The sequence below is a fragment of the Procambarus clarkii genome, chromosome 5 (genome assembly GCF_040958095.1).
Source record: "Procambarus clarkii isolate CNS0578487 chromosome 5, FALCON_Pclarkii_2.0, whole genome shotgun sequence".
NCBI classification, from domain to species: Eukaryota; Metazoa; Arthropoda; class Malacostraca; order Decapoda; family Cambaridae; genus Procambarus; species Procambarus clarkii.
The window spans coordinates 54291231-54316822 of record NC_091154.1 but is presented as its reverse complement, the minus strand read 5'-3'; the positions used below and the strand labels follow the sequence as shown (position 1 = coordinate 54316822).

Here is a 25592-nt window from a genome sequence, read left to right as displayed (position 1 = left end):
GTCCTGGGGACCATTCAGGCTTGTTTGCATTTGTGTTCCTCACGTGTGCCCCAAAGAATGAGGTTATTTGATAAAATGGTATGCCCAAGATTACCATCCGAGTGCCGGCGGGGAAGTGGTTCAAATAGCTTCGGCTATCACTTCCTTATGTCCGGTCGTGATGGTCAAGCGGATTAAGGCGTCCCTGTACATACCAGTTGCGTTGCTCCTGGCAGTATGGGTTCGAGTCACTTCTGGGGTGTGAGTTTTCAGTTGTATATAGTCCTGGGGACCATTCAGGCTTGTTTGCATTTGTGTTCCTCACGTGTGCCCCAAAGAATGAGGTGATTTGATAAAATGCTATGCTTAAGATTACTATCCAAGTGCCGGCGGGAAAGTGGTTCAAATAGCTTCGGCTATCACTTCCTTATGTCTGGTCGTGATGGTCAAGCGGATTAAGGCGTCCCTGTACATACCAGTTGCGTTGCTCCTGGCAGTATGGGTTCGAGTCACTTCTGGGGTGTGAGTTTTCAGTTGTATATAGTCCTGGGGACTATTCAGGCTTGTTAGCATTTGTGTTCCTCATGTGTGCCCCAAAGAATGAGGTGATTTGATAAAATGCTATGCCCAAGATTACCATCCGAGTGCCGGCGGGGAAGTGGTTCAAATAGCTTTGGCTATCACTTCCTTATGTCCGGTCGTGATGGTCAAGCAGATTAAGGCGTCCCTGTACATACCAGTTGCGTTGCTCCTGGCAGTATGGGTTCAAGTCACTTCTGGGGTGTGAGTTTTCAGTTATATATATATATATATATATATATATATATATATATATATATATATATATATATATATATATATATATATATATATATATATATATATATATATATATATATATATATATATATATATATGTCGAACCTAGTAGCCAGAACGCACTTCTCAGCCTATTATGCAAGGCCCGATTTGCCTAATAAGCCAAGTTCTCCTGAAATATTATATTTTCTCTAATTTTTTTCTTATGAAATGATAAAGCTACCCATTTCATTATGTTTGAGGTAAATTTTTTTTATTGGAGTTAAAATTAACGTAGATATATAACCGAACCTAACCAACCCTACCTAACCTAAACTAACCTATCTTTATAGGTTAGGTTAGGTTAGGTAGCCTAAAAAGTTAGGTTAGGTTAGGTAGGTTAGGTAGTCGAAAAACAATTATTTCCTGAAAACTTGGCTTATTAGGCAAATCGGGCCTTGCAAAGTAGGCTTAGAAGTGCGTTCTGGCTACTAGGTACGACATATATATATATATATATATATATATATATATATATATATATATATATATATATATATATATATATATATATATATATATATATATGTCGTACCTAGTAGCCAGAACTCACTTCTCAGCCTACTATTCAAGGCCTGATTTGCCTAATAAGCCAAGTTTTCCTGAATTAATATATTTACTATAATTTTTTTCTTATGAAATGATAAAGCAACCCTTTTCTCTATGTATGAGGTCAATTTTTTTTTATTGGAGTTAAAATTAACGTAGATATATGACCGAACCTAACCAACCCTACCTAACCTAACCTAACCTATATTTATAGGTAAGGTTAGGTTATGTAGCCAAAAAAAGCTAGGTTAGGTTAGGTTAGGTAGGTTAGGTAGACGAAAAAACATTAATTCATGAAAACTTGGCTTATTAGGCAAATCGGGCCTTGAATAGTAGGCTGAGAAGTGCGTTCTGGCTATTAGGTACGACATATATATATATATATATATATATATATATATATATATATATATATATATATATATATATATATATATATATATATATATATATATATATATATATATATATACATATATATATATATATATATATGTCGTACCTAATAGCCAGAACGTACTTCTCAGCCTACTATTCAAGGCCCGATTTGCCTAATAAGCCAAGTTTTCATGAATTAATGTTTTTTCGTCTACCTAACCTACCTAACCTAACCTAACCTAGCTTTTTTTGGCTACCTAACCTAACCTTACCTATAAATATAGGTTAGGTTAGGTTAGGTAGGGTTGGTTAGGTTCGGTCATATATCTACGTTAATTTTAACTCCAATAAAAAAAAATTGACCTCATACATAGAGAAAAGGGTTGCTTTATCATTTCATAAGAAAAAAATTATAGTAAATATATTAATTCAGGAAAACTTGGCTTATTAGGCAAATCGGGCCTTGAATAGTAGGCTGAGAAGTGAGTTCTGGCTATTAGGTACGACATATATATATATATATATATATATATATATATATATATATATATATATATATATATATATATATATATATATATATATATATATATATACATATATATATATATACCAGCCAGCTCACCCCTCCCGAAGCCAATCAAAGGAGAGGCACATGCAGTGTTTGTGGGACCAACATCAGCATCAAGTCTCCAGAGTCATACGCCAGCATGGTGACTGTCCTGGGTCAGGGAGGCCTCCCGTGAGAGGAGGCAGCACTCAGGAGCCTGTTGCACCAGTACAAATCGCAACACATTACATTGCAACAGACGACCTGCTAGAGGCAATTAAAGCAACGTCAACCAGGACACTCACCCACATCCCAAAGGCCTCTCGCCCATTTGCTGCAGGGAAATACACGGACCTCATCGCAAAAATCAACAGAGGGACAAATAACCTTGATGCACCTGATACCATCAAAGCCTGGCACAATATGTTACTTTTTGGCAATGCATGCTTAGGTGTACCAGACAGAGGAGGCAAGACACTGGCCTCATCCGTCAATAAAGCAATTAGGGATTTTCCTAGGGCTGACAACCTAGTCCGCCTCCCCAAACACACCAAACACCGCCGAGGCAGACCAAGTACGACAATCAGCGACAACAGAAAATTAGGTACCCAAGTCAGCAAGAAAATTGAAGAGGGCAATACAGTCGGGGCACTCAGGTTGATCACAAGTGAGGACAAAATTTTGCCCAGGGATGAAACCACAGCCCAAGCACTGAGAGAAAAACACCCCCTCAGGGCCGTAGGTGGACCTCCCCCACAGGTCAGGCTCGCCCCTAACCAGGAACCTCTCGTCCTCCGGGAGTCAGAGGTTTATAAAGCTATCGTTTCATTTCCCCCGGGCTCCTCAGGAGGCTACACAGGGGTAAGACCTCAACATGTGAAGGAAATGGTGAACCCTGTTCTTGGCCCAGCTGCAGAAGCGCTCCTGACAGAAATCACAACGTTTGTCAACAACTGCCTCGCCGGGTTAATCCCTGATGAAATCAAACCATTCTTCTTTGGTGCATCCCTATGTGCCCTGAAAAAGAAGGGGGGAGGGATCAGACCCATTGCCGTTGGTAATACCCTTCGCCGCCTAGTTGCAAGGGCTGCTGTCAGAAGTATCCGAATGGAAGCAGCCACCATGCTGCAACCCAACCAGCTGGGGTTTGGAGTCCCCCAAGGCTGTGAAGCAGCGGCTCATGCTGCACGAGCCTACATTAGCTCTCTTACTGAAGACCAGGCAGTAGTAAAATTAGATTTTAAAAACGCTTTCAACTCGGTCAAAAGGAAAGCAATCCTCACTGCAGTCCAGGAACATTGCCCAAGCATTCTCCCGTTTGTGTCAGCAGGCTACAGCAAAGACTCAACCCTCCTGTTTGGCAAACATGAAGTCACCTCAGCAGAGGGAATTCAACAGGGTGACCCACTTGCACCGTTCCTCTTTTGCATAGCGGTTCGAGAAATTACAACCAGACTGTCCAGCGAGCTCAACATCTGGTTCCTGGATGATGGCACTCTGGCAGGCACACAAGATTCCCTGCTAGAAGACCTACAGGTGGTGAAGACACGGGGGGAGTCCATGGGTCTCGTTCTTAACCCCTCCAAGTGCGAAATTATTGCATCCAGTGAAGTAATCATTAGAGCAGTGAAATCAGTTCTACCAGAAGCCTCAGTCGTTAAACCTACCGACAGCACACTACTCGGAGCACCTCTGGGCCACAATGCCATTGCTGCAGTCCTTGACGAAAAGTTTAGAGACCTAAAGAGGATGGATGGAAAAGAGAATTGGGGACTTGGACTCCCACGATGCCCTCTACCTTCTCACAAAGTGCCTTACCTTGCCCAGGCTAACATAATTCTTAAGGTGTGCACCAACTTTTGGCAACCCACTTCTAAATCAATATGATGATCTCCTCAGGTCAATATTCAGGAAGGCGCTCAACCTAGATTTAGATGACAGTCAGTGGGACCAAGCAACACTACCAGTGAGATTTGGAGGGATAGGCATACGAAAGGCAACTGAGGTAGCACTTCCAGCATTCTTATCCTCATGTACAGCAGCCAACGAATTGGTAGGGCAGATCCTACCAGAGCGTATGAGAGAGACAGCGGGAACTCATGATCAAACGTTCATCGAAGCAGCCAGACAATGGGACACCATTGCACACCCTCAACCCCGACCACAAGTCCCAAAAAACCACAAGCAGGCCCACTGGGATAGCCCCATAATGGAAAAGACTGTCACAGCAATGATTGACAACGCTGATGCTGAAAACAAAGCCCGCCTCCTAGCGGTAACAGCACCCCACGCCGGGGATTTTTTATTTGCTGTGCCCAATGCAGCCCTGGGAACTCGCCTCAGTCATGACGCTCTCCGCATTGGAGTTGCCCTTCGCCTTGCCGCCCCCATCCTCACCGAACATAGGTGCATCTGCGGAACTGCGATGGCAGACCAATATGGTCGTCATGGTCTGGTATGTCGTAAATCACAGGGTAAAATTGCAAGACATGAAGAAGTCAACGACATCATCAAGAGGAGCCTCACCACAGCCCGCTGCCCGGCACAAAGAGAACCACACTTATCCAGACCTAACGACCCTCAGAAGCGCCGTGATGGGGTCATCTTGCTACCTTGGAAGGATGGTAAGCAAGTGGTATGGGACTACACGTGCGCTGCCACACTGGCCAGTACCTACCTCCACTACAGCACACGTGAAAGCGGTGGTGCTGCTTCTTTCAGGGAATCGCAGAAAATTATTAAATACAGAGGTCTAGCTCACTGCTACAGCTTTGTTCCGATCGGCTCGGAGACCCTCGGTTCGTGGGGAAAATGTGCATTGAAGTTCCTGAAGGAATTGGGGGACAAATTGATCAGCGCTGCAAAAGACCAGAGAGCAAAAAGTTTCTTGTTCCAGCGCCTCAGTGTTGCGATTCAGAGGGGAAATGCCTGTTGCGTCTTGGGCACTAGTCCAACTTCAGAGGAATTCGAAGAAGTGTTTGACTTGCAACAATGATCGAACCCGTCTGTGACATTCATCAATGTTTCTCATTGTTGTGTTTTTCAAGAGATCCATAACCTTTAAGCACCTTTTTGCATTATTATTTTTGTATCAACCCATGTATATCTTGTAACCATCAAATGCATAATAAAGCACAAAAATAAAAAAGGAAGGGGGTGGTAGGAGAAAAGCACACAGAAACTGTATTGGAGGGGATCTAAACATTCCCTCTAATGCGTTATGCGTGGTTTCCTCCGAGGCTATGGGTCCCCCTTCTTCCAGCTAGAGGTGGTACTCTTAAAAAAAAAAAAATATATATATATATATATATATATATATATATATATATATATATATATATATATATATATATATATATATATATATATATATATATATATATATATATGTCGTACCTAGTAGCCAGAACACACTTCTCAGCCTACTATGCAAGGCCCGATTTGCCTAATAAACCAAGTTTTCATGAATTAATTGTTTTTCATCTATCGAACCTACCTAACCTAACCTAACCTAACTTTTTCGGCTACCTAACCTAACCTAACCTATAAAGATAGGTTAGGTTAGGTTAGGTAGGGTTGGTTAGGTTCGGTCACATATCTACGTTAATTTTAACTCCAATAAAAAAAAATTGACCTCATACATAATGAAATGGGTAGCTTTATCATTTCATAAGAAAAAAATTTGAGGAAATATATTAATTCTTGAAAACTTGGCTTATTAGGCAAATCGGGCCTTGCATAGTAGGCCGAGAAGTGCGTTCTGGAAGAAGTATTATATATATATATAGATATATATATATATATATATATATATATATATATATATATATATATATATATATATATATATATATATATATATATATATATAGATAGATAGTGTAATACACTCTATAGTAAATAAGTGTAATACACTCTATAGTAAATCACTTCTTTTCTTCACCTTAAAAGTACGAAAATGAGTTTTGGAGAACTCCTATTTCAATTAAGCCCTGATGCTAAGAAAATAGTTAGAGGGATAGAAGCCCTAAACCAGAAAATAATAAATACAGAATATGCGGTCATATTCAATGAAACATGTTTGAAAGAAAACCTGCTGCCAGTATACACCAATAGATAGATAGATATATATATAGATATATATATATATATATATATATATATATATATATATATATATATATATATATATATATATATATATATATATATATATATATATATATATATATATTTTTTTTTTTTTTTTTTAAATAGGGAAGGGAGTACCACCTCTGGCTGGAAGAAGGTGGACCCATAGCCTCGGAGGAAACCACACATAACGCATTGGAGGGAATGCAGGTCCCCTCCAATACAGTTTCTGTGTGCTTTTCTCCTACCACCCCCTTCCCTTTTTTTTTTCCTTTATTGTGTATTTAAAGGTTACAAAACATACAAGACAAATGCCTAAAGGTTATGGATCTCTTGAAGCTCCTCCGCTTCTGGACAGAGACCGAGGACGCAGCAAGCATTTCCCCTCTGGATCGCCACACTGAGACACTGAAACAAAAAACTGGAAGCCCTTGGGTCTCTGGTGACGTCAATGAGCTTGGAACCCAATTCCTTGAGAAATCCCAAGGCACTCTTGCCCCAGGAGCCATGCGTCTCAGACGCTATGGGAACAAAGAGGTATTGACCTTCCAGTCGCCTGTACTTGAGTGATTTTGCTGTTTCCCTGTGGTTGGCCGCCCCACCTGCTTGATCAGCTCCGAAGTGTACATAGGTGTCAGCCAGGGTGGATACACATGTGTAGTCCCACACCAACTGTCTACCCTCCTTCCATGAGTATATGGTGATGCCATCAGGGCGAAGTGCGGGGAAATCCGGGTTTTGGACCCCTAGGATGCGAGGTTCTCTCTCCTCTGGGCACCCAGCTGAGACGAGGCTTCTCTTGATGATGTCATTGACCTCGCTGTGTCTTGCATGCCAGCCCTTTGTGCTTCCGCAATGCAACCCATGCAGTCCGTATTGGACTGCTTCCACCCTGTTGCAAATACACTTGTATTCAGTGTGAATTGGAGCACCAAGGCGGAGGGCCACTGCTACACGAAGGGATTCTGGATCTAGGCGCGTGCCCATTGCTGACATGGGTACTGCCAGGAGGAAGTCTCCTGCATGGGGGGCACGCACTGCTCTGAGGCGGGCTTTCTCCTTGTCTGATGTTGCGGCGCTGAGCATGGCATTAGCTACTTTTTCCACTAGAGGGTGGTCCCAGCCGGACTGTTTGTGTTGTTTTGTTGGCTCTATAATGGTGGCTGGGGCTGCAAGAACATCCCACTGATTTGAACATTCAGTGAAAGCAGGATCGTGTATTCCTGCTGAATCTCTCAGGGTTGCAGGTAAAATATCTCTGACGAGGTCGTGCGATGCATGAGAGGAGGAAAGGAAGGCTGGTAGAGCAATTTGGGAGGCTGTGCGGACACCAAGGCCGCCGAGTCTTACAGGAAGGGTTATATATATATATATATATATATATATATTATATATATATATAGGTTATATATATATATATATATATATATATATATTATATATATATAGGTTATATATATATATATATATATATATATATATATATATATAGGGTTATATATAAATATATATATATATATATATATATATATATATATATATATATATATATATATATATATTTATATATATATATATATATATATATATATATATATATATATATATATATATATATATATATATATATATATATATATATATATATATATATATATATATGTCGTACCTAGTAGCCAGAACGCACTTCTCAGCCTACTATGCAAGGCTCGATTTGCCTAATAAGCAAAGTTTTCCTGAATTAATATATTTTCTCTAATTTTTTTCTTATGAAATGATAAAGCTACCCATTTCATTATGTATGAGATCAATTTTTTTTTATTGGAGTTAAAATTAACGAAGATATATGACCGAACCTAACCAACCCTACCTAACCTAACCTATCTTTATAGGTTAGGTTAGGTTAGGTAACCGAAAAAGTTAGGTTAGGTTAGGTTAGGTAGGTTAGGTATTCAAAAAACAATAAATTCATGAAAACTTGGCTTATTAGGCAAATCGGGCCATGCGTAGTAGGCTGAAAAGTGCGTTCTGGCTACTAGGTACGACATATATATATATATATATATATATATATATATATATATATATATATATATATATATATATATATATATATATATATTTATATATATATATAGGGAAGTGGAGAATGAGGGGACGGGGAAGGGGGGGAATGGTTTGGGAGGACGAGGGGATGGGGGAGTGGGAGACAGTGGGGAGGACGAGGGGACTGCACAGTGGGGAATTGTTAGGAGGACGAGGGAATGGTGGAGTAGAAGGGGCTGGTGAGGATGACAATGGGACGGAGGAGGGGTGAATGTTGAGGAGGAAGATGAGGGGACGGGGGAGTGGGTAATGGTTGGGAGGACGAGGGGACGGAGGAGTGAGGAAAGGTTGGAAAGACAGGGGAAAGGTAAGGAGGACTGGGAGAGAGGGAAAGGTTGCTGTGACTGAGAAGCACATGTGTTGCTCAGCCACAGCAACGCGTGGCTGGGTACAGCTGTATTATATATATGTATATGTAAATGTATATATACTTAGTATTACCCATCTACAACATTCAATACACAATTTAGCCCTCTATACCATACACACTTTCCCCCAAACAACATGAAGACTAGGTTAACCACCTGCCACAGCTGGTGCACTTTGTACACGTTCATGGGGGTGGAGTTTGTGGTTACTCACACGGCCCACGTCGCCACCATAACTTAGGCCACACGCACTTTAACCCTTACAATGTAGCCCGCATGTGCCATCTGCCAGCTGGTGCACAACTGCTGGTGCACCTGTTACACCAGCTGGCAGATGGTGCACACGGTTTACGTCGTAAATTTCACTACTGGTGGACACCATACCAATTTGTGTATAGTAGACATGATACCAACATTTGTATGCTGGACATAATACCAACTGGTGTACAGTGGACACTATACCAACAGGTGTATGGTGGACACTATACCAAATGGTGTATCGTGGACACTATACCAACTGGTGTATGGTGGACACTATACCAACAGGTGTATGGTGGACACTATACCAACTGGTGTATGGTGGACACTATACCAACTGGTGTATGGTGGGCACTATACCAACAGGTGTATGATGGACACTATACCAACAGGTGTATGGTGGACACTATACCAACTGGTGTATGGAGGACACTATACCAAATGGTGTAAGGCAGACACTATACCAACTGGTGTATGGTGGTCACTATACCAAATGGTGTATAGTGGACACTATACCAACTGGTATATGGTGGACACTATACCAACTGGTGTATGGAGGACACTATACCAACTGGTGTAAGGCAGACACTATACCAACTGGTGTATGGTGGTCACTATACCAAATGGTGTATGGTGGACACTATACCAACTGGTATATGGTGGACACTATACCAACTGGTGTATGGTGGACACTATACCAACTGGAGTATGGAGGACACTATACCAACTGGTGTTAAGCAGACACTATACCAACTGGTGTATGGTGGACACTATACCAACTGGTGTATGGTGGACACTATACCAACTGGTGTAAGGCAGACACTATACCAACTGGTGTATGGAGGACACTATACCAACTGGTGTATGGAGGACACTATACCAACTGGTGTATGGTGGTCACTATACCAACTGGTGTATGGTGGACACTATACCAACTGGTGTAAGGCAGACACTATACCAACTGGTGTATGGTGGACACTATACCAACTGGTGTATGGTGGTCACTATACCAACTGGTGTATGGTGGATACTATACCAACTGGTGTATGGTGGACACTATACCAACTGGTGTATGGTGGACACTATACCAACTGGTGTATGGTGGACACTATACCAACTGGTGTATGGAGGACACTATACCAACTGGTGTATGGTGAACACTATACCAACTGGTGTATGGTGGACACTATACCAACTGGTGTATGGTGGACACTATACCAACTGGTGTATGGTGGACACTATACCAACTCGTGTATGGAGGACACTATACCAACTGGTGTATGGAGGACACTATACCAACTGGTGTATGGAGGACACTATACCGACTGGTGTATGGTGGACACTATACCATCTGGTGTATGGTGGAGACTATACCAACTGGTATATGGTGGACACTATACCAACTGGTATATGGTGGACACTATACCAACTGGTGTATGGTGGACACTATACCAACTGGAGTAAGGCAGACACTATACCAACTGGTGTATGGTGGACACTATACCAACTGGTGTAAGGCAGACACTATACCAACTGGTGTATGGAGGACACTATACCAACTGGTGTATGGTGGACACTATACCAACTGGTGTATGGTGGACACTATACCAACTGGTGTATGGAGGACACTATACCAACTGGTGTAAGGTGGACACTATACCAACTCGTGTATGAAGGACACTATACCAACTGGTGTATGGAGGACACTATACCAACTGGTGTATGGTGGACACTATACCAACTGGTGTATGGTGGACACTATACCAACTCGTGTATGGAGGACACTATACCAACTGGTGTAAGGCAGACACTATACCAACTGGTGTATGGTGGTCACTATACCAAATGGTGTATGGTGGACACTATACCAACTGGTATATGGTGGACACTATACCAACTGGTGTATGGTGGACACTATACCAACTGGTGTATGGAGGACACTATACCAACTGGTGTAAGGCAGACACTATACCAACTGGTGTATGGTGGACACTATACCAACTGGTGTATGGTGGACACTATACCAACTGGTGTAAGGCAGACACTATACCAACTGGTGTATGGAGGACACTATACCAACTGGTGTATGGAGGACACTATACCAACTGGTGTATGGTGGACACTATACCAACTGGTGTATGGTGGACACTATACCAACTGGTGTAAGGCAGACACTATACCAACTGGTGTATGGTGGACACTATACCAACTGGTGTATGGTGGTCACTATACCAACTGGTGTATGGTGGATACTATACCAACTGGTGTATGGTGGACACTATACCAACTGGTGTATGGTGGACACTATACCAACTGGTGTATGGTGGACACTATACCAACTGGTGTATGGAGGACACTATACCAACTGGTGTATGGTGGACACTATACCAACTGGTGTATGGTGGACACTATACCAACTGGTGTATGGTGGACACTATACCAACTGGTGTATGGTGGACACTATACCAACTGGTGTATGGAGGACACTATACCAACTGGTGTATGGAGGACACTATACCAACTGGTGTATGGAGGACACTATACCGACTGGTGTATGGTGGACACTATACCATCTGGTGTATGGTGGAGACTATACCAACTGGTATATGGTGGACACTATACCAACTGGTATATGGTGGACACTATACCAACTGGTGTATGGTGGACACTATACCAACTGGTGTAAGGCAGACACTATACCAACTGGTGTATGGTGGACACTATACCAACTGGTGTAAGGCAGACACTATACCAACTGGTGTATGGTGGACACTATACCAACTGGTGTATGGTGGACACTATACCAACTGGTGTATGGTGGACACTATACCAACTGGTGTATGGAGGACACTATACCAACTGGTGTAAGGTGGACACTATACCAACTCGTGTATGGAGGACACTATACCAACTGGTGTATGGAGGACACTGTACCAACTGGTGTATGGTGGACACTATACCAACTGGTGTATGGTGGACACTATACCAACTCGTGTATGGAGGACACTATACCAACTGGTGTATGGTGGACACTATAGCAACTGGTGTATGGTGGACACTATACCAACTGGTGTATGGAGGACACTATACCAACTGGTGTATGGTGGACACTATACCATCTGGTGTATGATGGAGACTATACCAACTGGTGTATGGTGGACACTATACCAACTGGTGTATGGTGGAGACTATACCAACTGGTGTATGGTGGACACTATACCAACTGGTGTATGGTGGACACTATACCAACTCGTGTATGGAGGACACTATACCAACTGGTGTAAGGCAGACACTATACCAACTGGTGTATGGTGGACACTATACCAACTGGTGTATGGTGGACACTATACCAACTGGTGTATGGTGGACACTATACCAACTGGTGTATGGTGGACACTATACCAACTCGTATATGGAGGACACTATACCAACTGGTGTAAGGCAGACACTATACCAACTGGTGTATGGTGGACACTATACCATCTGGTGTATGGTGGACACTATACCTACTGGTGTATGGTGGTCACTATACCAACTGGTGTATGGTGGACACTATACCATCTGGTGTATGGAGGACACTATACCAACTGGTGTATGGTGGACACTATACCAACTGGTGTATGGTGGTCACTATACCAACTGGTGTATGGTGGACACTATACCAACTGGTGTATGGTGGACACTATACCAACTGGTGTATGGTGGTCACTATACCAACTGGTGTAAGGTGGACACTATACCAACTCGTGTATGGAGGACACTATACCAACTGGTGTATGGAGGACACTATACCAACTGGTGTATGGTGGACACTATAGCAAATGGTGTATGATGGACACTATACCAACTCGTGTATGGAGGACACTATACCAACTGGTGTATGATGGACACTATACCATCTGGTGTATGGTGGACACTATACCATCTGGTGTATGGTGGACACTATACCATCTGGTGTATGGTGGACACTATACCATCTGGTGTATGGTGGACACTATGCCAACTGGTGTATGGTGGACACTATACCAACTGGTGTATGGTGGACACTATACCATCTGGTGTATGGTGGACACTATACCATCTGGTGTATGGTGGACACTATACCAACTGGTGTATGGTGGACACTATACCAACTGGTGTATGGTGGACACTATACCATCTGGTGTATGGTGGACACTATACCAACTGGTGTATGGTGGACACTATACCAACTGGTGTATGGTGGACACTATACCAAGTGGTGTATGGTGGACACTATACCAACTGGTGTATGGTGAACACTATACCAACTGGTGTATGGTGGACACTATACCAAGTGGTGTATGGTGGACACTATACCAACTGGTGTATGGTGAACACTATACCAACTGGTGTATGGTGGTCACTATACCAACTTGTGTATGGTGGTCACTATACCAACTGGTGTATGATGGACACTATACCAACTGGTGTATGGTGGACACTATACCAACTGGTGTATGGTGGTCACTATACCAACTGGTGTATGGTGGACACTATACCAACTGGTGTATGGTGGACACTATACCAACTGGTGTATGGTGGTCACTATACCAACTGGTGTAAGGTGGACACTATACCAACTCGTGTATGGAGGACACTATACCAACTGGTGTATGGAGGACACTATACCAACTGGTGTATGGTGGACACTATAGCAACTGGTGTATGATGGACACTATACCAACTCGTGTATGGAGGACACTATACCAACTGGTGTATGGAGGACACTATACCAACTGGTGTATGATGGACACTATACCATCTGGTGTATGGTGGACACTATACCATCTGGTGTATGGTGGACACTATACCATCTGGTGTATGGTGGACACTATGCCAACTGGTGTATGGTGGACACTATACCAACTGGTGTATGGTGGACACTATACCATCTGGTGTATGGTGGACACTATACCATCTGGTGTATGGTGGACACTATACCAACTGGTGTATGGTGGACACTATACCAACTGGTGTATGGTGGACACTATACCATCTGGTGTATGGTGGACACTATACCAACTGGTGTATGGTGGACACTATACCAACTGGTGTATGGTGGACACTATAGCAACTGGTGTATGATGGACACTATACCATCTGGTGTATGGTGGACACTATACCATCTGGTGTATGGTGGACACTATACCATCTGGTGTATGGTGGACACTATGCCAACTGGTGTATGGTGGACACTATACCAACTGGTGTATGGTGGACACTATACCATCTGGTGTATGGTGGACACTATACCATCTGGTGTATGGTGGACACTATACCAACTGGTGTATGGTGGACACTATACCAACTGGTGTATGGTGGACACTATACCATCTGGTGTATGGTGGACACTATACCAACTGGTGTATGGTGGACACTATACCAACTGGTGTATGGTGGACACTATAGCAACTGGTGTATGATGGACACTATACCAACTCGTGTATGGAGGACACTATACCAACTGGTGTATGGAGGACACTATACCAACTGGTGTATGATGGACACTATACCATCTGGTGTATGGTGGACACTATACCATCTGGTGTATGGTGGACACTATACCATCTGGTGTATGGTGGACACTATGCCAACTGGTGTATGGTGGACACTATACCAACTGGTGTATGGTGGACACTATACCATCTGGTGTATGGTGGACACTATACCATCTGGTGTATGGTGGACACTATACCAACTGGTGTATGGTGGACACTATACCAACTGGTGTATGGTGGACACTATACCATCTGGTGTATGGTGGACACTATACCAACTGGTGTATGGTGGACACTATACCAACTGGTGTATGGTGGACACTATACCAAGTGGTGTATGGTGGACACTATACCAACTGGTGTATGGTGAACACTATACCAACTGGTGTATGGTGGACACTATACCAAGTGGTGTATGGTGGACACTATACCAACTGGTGTATGGTGAACACTATACCAACTGGTGTATGGTGGTCACTATACCAACTTGTGTATGGTGGTCACTATACCAACTGGTGTATGATGGACACTATACCAACTGGTGTATGGTGGACACTATACCAACTGGTGTATGGTGGACACTCACCCGCGTGATGGTGACCTGAAGACGGAGAGTAACGTCGGGGGAGCACCAGGCTAGTGTGAGCAGGTTGAGGCCGTGGGAGGTGGTGGTGAGCGGTGCTCCAGCTGCCAGCAGGAGGGTGGTGATCCTGCACCGGTTACTGGTGACGGCCAGACACAGCGGGGAGACGCTCCAGCATCCCAGGGGCTCCAGGGACGCTCCTGACAACAACAGCTGACCCGCCTGCTGGGTGTCGTCACACAGGCTGATCACACCCAGCAGCTGCTCGTACACCTCTCCTGGTCCACCCTCAACCTGCACAATGTCACAGTCTTAGACAAATGTCGCTCTTCTTGTTCATGGTGAATCATCACAAGTTTGTAGATGAGTAAACCTTTAATGTTTCGCTTATGTACTGGATGATCGAGAACTTACTCAGGTTGAAAGCCGTCCCTTAATAGTTACTTTCTCGGAAAAAATTCTTGAACATTGATGGAGGGATTTAACTCTACACTAATGTTGTGTATTTCGTATACGTTGAGCCAGAACTAAGTTAACAACCTCTCGTGACGTATGCATGCTGCTTATTCCTCGGTTCTGTTTAACGGATATTGTATTGTAGGGGGACGGGCTCTTATGTCGTGTGGACACGAGCCACACGACATACTTGTATCAGAGTACGAGTACTTGTATCAGAGTACGAGTACTAATACCCGACCTTACTAAAGAGTAATATAAATATAGAGTCTGCCCTTCAGTAGTTCTTATAGTCATTGTTTAACCAGACTCACCTGGACAGGATCACACGCTCTTCTCCCTGTCAGGGGCCAGTCAGTATTAAGACAATAGATCAGTATGAAGATATGTGGGAAATTCCTATATCATTCATAAATTTTAATAAATGTTGGTTTGCATCAGTTTAAGTATGAATAAAATGTTTTAGTTAGTCATGAAAGAGATGACGAAAATGACAACTTTGTTCCAGGAAACTGGATTAATATATCCTGAGTCGTCTACATCTCGATCTCTAAACGTTTCTAGCTAATTTAATATAAAAATCACCAGTCTCAGGACTAGGAATAGTATGTGTGACGATAATCTCCTTCAAGAGAGATTGAGCCTGCTCTTCCCTCCTAAGTACGTCCCTATACAACTAATAACAACAATAACAACTAATATAGAAGATATATCCAACAAGTACAACACCAAGGTTTGCCCAGAGAGCAAACGTATTTGCACCGGGAACACCTGCTCCACCTCCGCCACTCAAACCAGCAAACTACTTGTCCGTCGCCTGCTCTTCGCTGATTGGCTGGTGCCTGTCGCACCTGCTTCCTCCACCCGCCACACTAGCTGACGTCTGGGCCACCACAACCTACAGACCTCAGAATATCCCGTGCTTTCCACAAGTTAACACGTCTCATTGGTAGACTAAGCCCTGGCTTACGTGTACTAAGAGAGGTGGCAGCTTAAAGCCAATATTCCTGCACTCATATATCTCCTTGTATATTATTCACTTGTTATTATTCACTTGTCTTAATGTAACTTTTCATTTTGCCAGTGATTATTCTTATTATTTTGATTGATTGATTTTATGTTACAATTTTTATGTCCAATTTTATTCATGTTTTGCTTTTCTAACGTAATTAAAATGTCATTGTTAAATTTACTTGTGTTTTGTGTGTCTTCCCATTACCTTACCACAGACGGAAGTTCCAGATTTTCTCTTTTTGTTTCTTTATGTGACGAGGCCATACCCCTAGCTTTTGAAACAGCCGAACACCAACGCGTTACCGTCACATATTAAGTGGGTGCCTGTCCTAGGAGCTTCACTCAGGTACTGGTGCCAAGTAGTAATTAATGGTAAGCGTATTTAACTTTGGTAACGTAACTTTTACTATTTTTCATATTTATATGGTGCGGTGGGTGTGTATTGTGCATTACGAGAGTAGCATATGGTGAAGGTGAGACAACTTTGGATTACGTGGTGACTGTAGGCCTCAGTTATACTCTTAATTGGTCATCTCTCCCTCCGTGTTATTACTCGTGTTTACCATCTTTTGTCCCTTGGATATTTCTCATATTTTCGACAGATCATCATATTGGTACCCTGGTACTGTGGTCTGCCTCCGGGTCAAGTGCACCTAATCTTCTGCAATCTGACTGTTGGAGGACAAAGAGGGCCAAAGTCCCTCTAGCTCGAACTTTAGTTGCTGAATTGGGACCTCAGCAGCAGTTCTCGTCACCAGTTGACACCTCGCACCCCTACACGTCAGTCAGAGATGATGATACATACAACGGTAGGGAATTAGCTTACTTTTTCAGAGCACAAAAGTTCGCTAATTCTGTAAGTATCATATTAATTTCAGTAGGAAAGACTTGCTTATGTCCTATAGAGACTCGGCAAGGTATGCCTACATCCTTGGACTACCAATTTTACTTTTGAGGCAATTAACTGTTTCATTTGTTTTCGAAACTCAGTTTCACTTGTTTAGTAGGATTTTCTTGCCCTTATCCTCTTACATGAGTACCGGGTACAAGATTTCCTGCGACCTTGATTTAAACTAATCATTTAACATCTTATATTTAACTTTAATTGTTAAAGATTCCACAGGATAGGTACCAGTTGCCACGTTGTCCTGTTTCTGACATTCACTATATAATAACGGTATATTCGTTGTACATTTATTTGCTAATTTCACCATGTTTCGTCTCCAAGCTTTCCGTGCAGATCCAGCAGGTGAAATAGGGACTTTAAGTTGTGCCAAGAGGACTGAATTACAAACTCTTGCACATGAGTATCAACTAGAAGTTCCCTACCAAGCCAACAAAAATGACATACACAACCTGTTGCTGGATCACTATTTAGAACAAGGTAAGATAGACTCTGAAACTCATGAAACTTACTATATTGCAGATAAAACTGATTTGGCGACGATGAAACTCAAAATAGAACTGGCCAAGATTGAACGCGAGCAGCAAAGGGAAGCCCTCGAACAACAAGAACGAGCAGCTGCCATACGAAGAGAAGAACAAGAACGTGAGATTGCGTTACTCCGTGAACGTGAACGAATACAGCTTGAAACAAAACAACGCGAGTTGGAGATGCAACGCGAACATGACAAGCAACAAGCGACTCTGGCTCTAGAGTGTCGTCAACGAGAATTCACGTTGGAAACTTCACACCTCGCTCAACGCCAGCAAGCTACTGCCAATCTTCACATCAGTTTTAATATATCACATACAAGTAAGTTAATGCCATCCTTTGTAGAAGCAGAAGTTGACGTGTTTTTTTACCACCTTTGAAACCCTTGCTAATCAACTTCGTTAGCCTGCCGACCAATGGGCCACACTTCTCAGAGTCCATCTTACAGGTAGAGCTGCAGTCACACTCAGTACTTTGGCATCTGGGAATGACTACCAGACTCTGAAACAAGCAGTGATGGACGCCTACCTTCTCTCCACAGAAAGTTATCGAAGGAAATTCCGTGACCACCTGAAGGCAAGTACCACTACCTTCCTCGAGTTTGCTAACACAAAACGGAGATATTTTATGAAATGGCTGGAAGCAGCACATGTCTCTACTTTTACAGAACTCGTCAACCTGATGCTAGTTGAAGAATTCTTGAGGTGTGTGCCGCCTCCTGTCCGTCTATATTTAGCAGATAAAGACGAAACCGACTACCTGAAGTGTGCTAAGTCGGCTGACACTTACAGCCTCATCCACCGGCTGACACCCGAACCATCCTCCAGTAAGAAGTCGTGGTACAGTTACGAGAAAGTGAGTACCGATCAAGCTGGCTCGCAATTGTACTGCAAGTATTGTAGACTCTATGGACATACCATAGACAAGTGTGGTAAGTCTCAATACAAAGGAACCACTGACACACAGAAACCCAAACCAACTCCTCCTAATTCCGGTAAGCCTGTGATGAATGTTGGTGTTCAGGTTAATGATCTTTCTCTTTTCAGTAACCACCTGTATACTGGAACTGTCTCTGCCAACGGTTCAAATCCGGAGGGACGTTTCAAATTGAAGATCTTAAGGGACACAGCGGCTCTTCAATCGATCATCTTGAAGTCGGCTGTGCCCAACATCGCCTACACCGGAGAAACTGTCTTCATCACTGACCTCACTGCTACCACTCCTTATCCTCTCGCCAGAGTCCACCTGGATTGTCCCTTCGTGAACGGAGAAGTCCAAGTCGCCGTCAGGGAAAAGCCTTTTCCCATGCCTGGAGTGCAACTTCTCCTAGGCAACGACTTGGCAGAAGACCTGCAACCGACCAACCTGATCGTCATGGACAAACCCCAGGTGTGTACCTCTGTGCCAATTAACCCTATATTCGAGTATGTTCCAGCAAAGGTTCAAGAGAGTGATGAAGTTTCTCCTCCGGTTCTAGTGATCACACGTCCACAGCCAGCTGACTCTACTGCTACCGCTGTCCCTCAAGACCCTCAGAAACTACCCCCGAATCTGACCAAGTTGGAGTTCCGTAAGTTGCAGAGGGAAGATCTTACCTTAACACCATTGTTTTTCCAGGCTGAGACTCAACCCGACAGTATTCCTGGGTTCTTCCTAGAGAACGACTTGCTCTACCGCAGATATAGACCCAGTAAACTGAAGGAAGAGGACGATTGGGCCAACATCGAACAACTTGTGATTCCTGCCAGCCTGCGGCCCACTATTCTACACCTGGCCCACGGAGCACTCTCCCACTACGGATTCAACAAGACTTACCATGGAATTCGTCAAGACTACTACTGGCCAGGTATGGTAAATAGCGTCAAACAGTACGTAAAACAGTGTCATACATGTCAGATGGCAGGTAAACCGAACATCTCTATTCCCAGAGCGCCACTGATTCCCATACAGGTGCCTGTGGAACCTTTCCACAGACTTATTATAGACTGTGTTGGTCCTTTACCTCGGACCAGTTCAGGTAACGCCTATATCTTAACCATCCTGTGTCATACCACCAGATTTCCCATAGCAGTTCCAGTGAAGAACATCACGGCTGCTACGGTTGTAAAGCATTTATTGAAGATCTTCACTCAATATGGATTTCCCAGGGAGATTCAGAGCGACTGTGGTACCAACTTCACCAGTGATCTCTTCAAAAGGACACTGGAGGAGTTCAACATCAAACAGGTATTGTCCAGCCCCTATCATCCTGCTTCACAGGGTTCTCTTGAGCGTAGTCATCAGACTACCAAAGCACTCCTGAAAAAGTTTTGTAGTGAATCCTCTACCCTGGAAACACAAACCGAAACTGTCTCCATTTTCCGCTTGTTACAACTTGTAATAAAGTTGTTACATCTTGGCTTAACGTGTTTATGACGTATTAGAACGTTGTTACAACTTGCTATATTGGTTGTTATAACTGGTTAGGAGGTGTTAAAACTTGTTCGAACGTTGTACCAACGTCGTAGTTTCGGTGTGTGTTTGGCGGGTAAGGATTGGGATAAGCAAATTGATTTGATAATGTGCATATATAGAAGTCTTCCCATTGAGTCCCTAGGAGTATCTCCTTATGAGATGCTCTACGGCCGTAAGTGCCGTACTCCCCTGAAGGCTTTCAAAGACTCTCTACGAGATGCCACCTTCAGTGAGCATCAGAATGTGCCCCAGTTTCTTCAAAACCTTCAACACATTCTAGAGAGAGTGCACAGTTTTGCCCATGATAATCTATTGAAAGCACAGGAGAGGATGAAGACTCATTACGACCAGACCAGCAAAGTAAGAAAACTTAAGCCGGGAGACTTCGTGCTAGCATACTTCCCTATCCCAGGTTCTCCTTTACAAAACAGGTTTTCAGGATCCTACCGCATCAAGGAGTGCCGAAACAACCATAACTACGTTCTAGAGACTCCAGATAGGCTGCAGAAGACCCAGCTGTGCCACGTCAACCTCCTGAAGCTATATAATGGTACTCCTCCCACTGTCATGTTAAACTATTCCACCTTTACAGAACCCTAGATCCACAGTGAGACCTTCCCAGCTTCTCCTCCCGAAAGCACTGACAAGGAGTCAGCGCTTTCTAATTCAAAAATCCATACTGATATTCCCAACCATTTTCAGGGCCATAATAGTGCTCCTTTGCCATATTCTAATTCCACTCTCACCTCGTCAGATAAGCCCTTCATCCTCCATGTCGACACCAGTGGTACCGACGTTGGTGGTGTCGTGATGCAGCAATGAGGCGAGGAGAATACACCCGTCAGCGACTACTGCTACAAGGAACTACGAAACAATTGGCAAGGAGCTACTCTTCATCATCCTGAAGCTCCAGCACTTTGCTCCACACCTGAAAAGTGCTCGGTCTACCATCAACACGGACCACACCACCCTACACCTCCTGCAGCACGCCCACTTCTCATCTCAACGTCTTCTACTATGGGCTTGATAACTGCAGAAATTCAACCTGGAGACCCGCTATACCAAGGTTCTGACAACATCTTAGCCGATGCTCTCTCCAGAGTTTATGAAGTAGAAACGACTCCACCTATTACTCCACCACGTAACGACGTACTTCTTCCAGAACCGCAGGCTTCGGGGGAGAGTTGTGAGGATAATCTCCTTCAAGAGATTGAGCCTGCTCTTCCCTCCTAAGTACGTCCCTATACAACTAATAACAACTAATATAGAAGATATATCCAACAAGTAAAACACCAAGGTTTGCCCAGAGAGCAAACGTATTCGCACCGGGAACACCTGCTCCACCTCCGCCACTCAAACCAGCAAACTACTTGTCCGTCGCCTGCTCTTCGCTGATTGGCTGGTGCCTGTCGCACCTGCTTCCTCCACCCGCCACACTAGCTGACGTCTGGGCCACCACAACCTACAGACCTCAGAATATCCCGTGCTTTCCACAAGTTAACATGTCTCATTGGTAGACTAAGCCCTGGCTTATGTGTACTAAGAGAGGTGGCAGCTTAAAGCCAATATTCCTGCACTCATATATCTCCTTGTATATTATTCACTTGTTATTATTCACTTGTCTTAACGTAACTTTTCATTTTGCCAGTGATTATTCTTATTATTTTGATTGATTGATTTTATGTTACAATTTTTATGTCCAATTTATGTCCAATGCACGGCCTGTACACGTGGCATGTGGGTCTGTTACGGACTGAACACGTGGCTGGTGGGTCTGGTACGGCCTGTACACGTGGCTGGTGGGTCTGGTACGGACTGTACACGTGCTGGTGGGTCTGGTACGGCCTGTACACGTGCTAGTGGGTGTGGTACGGCCTGTACACGTGGCTGGTGGGTCTGGTACGGCCTGTACACGTGGCTGGTGGGTCTGGTACGGCCTGTACACGTGCTGGTGGGTCTGGTACGGCCTGTACACGTGGCTGGTGGGTCTGGTACGGCCTGTACACGTGCTGGTGGGTCTGGTACGGCCTGTACACGTGGCTGGTGGGTCTGGTACGGACTGTACACGTGGCTGGTGGGTCTGGTACGGCCTGTACACGTGCTGGTGGGTCTGGTACGGCCTGTACACGTGCTGGTGGGTCTGGTACGGCCTGTACACGTGGCTGGTGGGTCTGGTACGGCCTGTACACGTGCTGGTGGGTCTGGTACGGCCTGTACACGTGGCTGACGGGTCTGGTACGGACTGTACACGTGGCTGGTGGGCCTGGTACGGCCAGTACACGTGGCTGGTGGGTCTGGTACGGACTGTACACGTGGCTGGTGGGTCTGGTACGGCCTGTACACGTGGCTGGTGGGTTTGGTACGGACTGTACACGTGCTGGTGGGTCTGGTACGGCCTGTACACGTGCTGGTGGGACTGGTACGGCCTGTACACGTGGCTGGTGGGTCTGGTACGGCCTGTACACGTGGCTGGTGGGTCTGGTACGGCCTGTACACGTGGCTGGTGGGTCTGGTACGGACTGTACACGTGCTGGTGGGTCTGGTACGGCCTGTACACGTGCTAGTGGGTGTGGTACGGCCTGTACACGTGGCTGACGGGTCTGGTACGGACTGTACACGTGGCTGGTGGGTCTGGTACGGCCTGTACACGTGGCTGGTGGGTCTGGTACGGCCTGTACACGTAGCTGACGGGTCTGCTACGGCCTGTACACGTGGCTGGTGGGTCTGGTACGGCCTGTACACGTGCTGGTGGGTCTGGTACGGACTGTACACGTGGCTGGTGGGTCTGGTACGGCCTGTACACGTGGCTGGTGGGTCTGGTACGGACTGAAAACGTAGCTGGTGGGTCTGGTACGGACGGTACACGTGGCTGGTGGGTCTGGTACGGCCTGTACACGTGGCTGGTGGGTCTGGTACGGACTGTACACGTGGCTGACGGGTCTGGTACGGCCTGTACACGTGGCTGGTGGGCCTGATACGGCCTGTACACGTGCTGGTGGGTCTGGTACGGACTGTACACGTGGCTGACGTGTCAGGAACGGAATGTACACGTGGCTGACGGGTCTGGTACGGACTGTACACGTGGCTGGTGGGGCTGGTACGGCCTGCATGTGGCTGGTGGGTCTGGTACGGACTGAACACGTGGCTGACGGGTCTGGTACGGCTTGTACACGTGGCTGGTGGGTCTGGTACGGCCTGTTCACGTGCTGGTGGGTCTGGTACGGACTGTACACGTGGCTGACGTGTCTGGTACGGACTGTACACGTGGCTGACGGGTCTGATACGGACTGTACACGTGGCTGGTGGGTCTGGTACGGACTGTACACGTGGCTGGTGGGTCTGGTACGGACTGTACACGTGGCTGACGGGCCTGGTACAGACTGTACACGTGGCTGGTGGGTCTAGTACGGACTGTACACGTGGCTGACGGGTCTGGTACGGACTGTACACGTGGCTGACGGGTCTGGTACGGACTGTACACGTGGCTGACGGGTCTGGTACGGCCTGTACACGTGCTGGTGGGTCTGGTACGGCCTGTACACGTGGCTGGTGGGTCTGGTACGGCCTGTACACGTGCTGGTGGGTCTGGTACGGCCTGTACACGTGGCTGGTGGGTGTGGTACGGACTGTACACGTGGCTGGTGGGTCTGGTACGGCCTGTACACGTGCTGGTGTGTCTGGTACGGCCTGTACACGTGCTGGTGGGTCTGGTACGGCCTGTACACGTGGCTGGTGGGTCTGATACGGCCTGTACACGTGGCTGGTTGGTCTGGTACGGCCTGTACACGTGGCTGGTGGATCTGGTACGGCCTGTACACGTGGCTGACGGGTCTGGTACGGACTGTACACGAGGCTGGTGGGTCTGGTACGGCCTGTACACGTGGCTGGTGGGTCTGGTACGGCCTGTACACGTAGCTGACGGGTCTGCTACGGCCTGTACACGTGGCTGGTGGGTCATGGTACGGCCTGTACACGTGCTGGTGGGTCTGGTACGGACTGTACACGTGGCTGGTGGGTGTGGTACGGCCTGTACACGTGGGTGGTGGGTCTGGTACGGACTGAAAACGTAGCTGGTGGGTCTGGTACGGACTGTACACGTGGCTGGTGGGTCTGGTACGGCCTGTACACGTGGCTGGTGGGTCTGGTACGGACTGTACACGTGGCTGACGGGTCTGGTACGGCCTGTACACGTGGCTGGTGGGTCTGATACGGCCTGTACACGTGCTGGTGGGTCTGGTACGGACTGTACACGTGGCTGACGTGTCTGGAACGGACTGTACACGTGGCTGACGGGTTTGGTACGGACTGTACACGTGGCTGGTGGGGCTGGTACGGCCTGCATGTGGCTGGTGGGTCTGGTACGGACTGTACACGTGGCTGACGGGTCTGGTACGGCTTGTACACGTGGCTGGTGGGTCTGGTACGGCCTGTACACGTGCTGGTGGGTCTGGTACGGACTGTACACGTGGCTGACGTGTCTGGTACGGACTGTACACGTGGCTGCCGGGTCTGATACGGACTGTACACGTGGCTGGTGGGTCTGGTACGGACTGTACACGTGGCTGGTGGGTCTGGTACGGACTGTACACGTGGCTGGTGGGTCTGGTACGGACTGTACACGTGGCTGACGGGCCTGGTACAGACTGTACACGTGGCTGGTGGGTCTAGTACGGACTGTACACGTGGCTGACGGGTCTGGTACGGACTGTACACGTGGCTGACGGGTCTGGTACGGACTGTACACGTGGCTGACGGGTCTGGTACGGACTGAACACGTGGCTCGTGGGTCTGGTACGGCCTGTACACGTGGCTGGTGGGTCTGGTACGGCCTGTACACGTGCTGGTGGGTCTGGTACGGCCTGTACACGTGGCTGGTGGGTCTGGTACGGACTGTACACGTGGCTGGTGGGTCTGGTACGGCCTTTACACGTGCTGGTGGGTCTGGTACGGCCTG

General features: G+C 45.7%; 1 protein-coding gene across 3 annotated transcripts in view; it reads right to left on the bottom strand.

Moving 5' to 3' along the window:
* LOC138350969 (poly [ADP-ribose] polymerase tankyrase-1-like) overlaps positions 1–25592 on the bottom strand; it is a 413045-nt gene that overhangs the window by 24191 nt on the left and 363262 nt on the right. For 2 of the 3 annotated variants that reach the window (XM_069302435.1, XM_069302441.1), the window contains one exon: positions 15283–15573. The exons of the other annotated variant lie outside the window; for it this stretch is intronic. In XM_069302435.1, coding sequence (XP_069158536.1) covers positions 15283–15573 — 291 coding nt within the window. The remainder of the gene's footprint in view (positions 1–15282; positions 15574–25592) is intronic. 3 annotated transcript variants of the gene reach the window in all.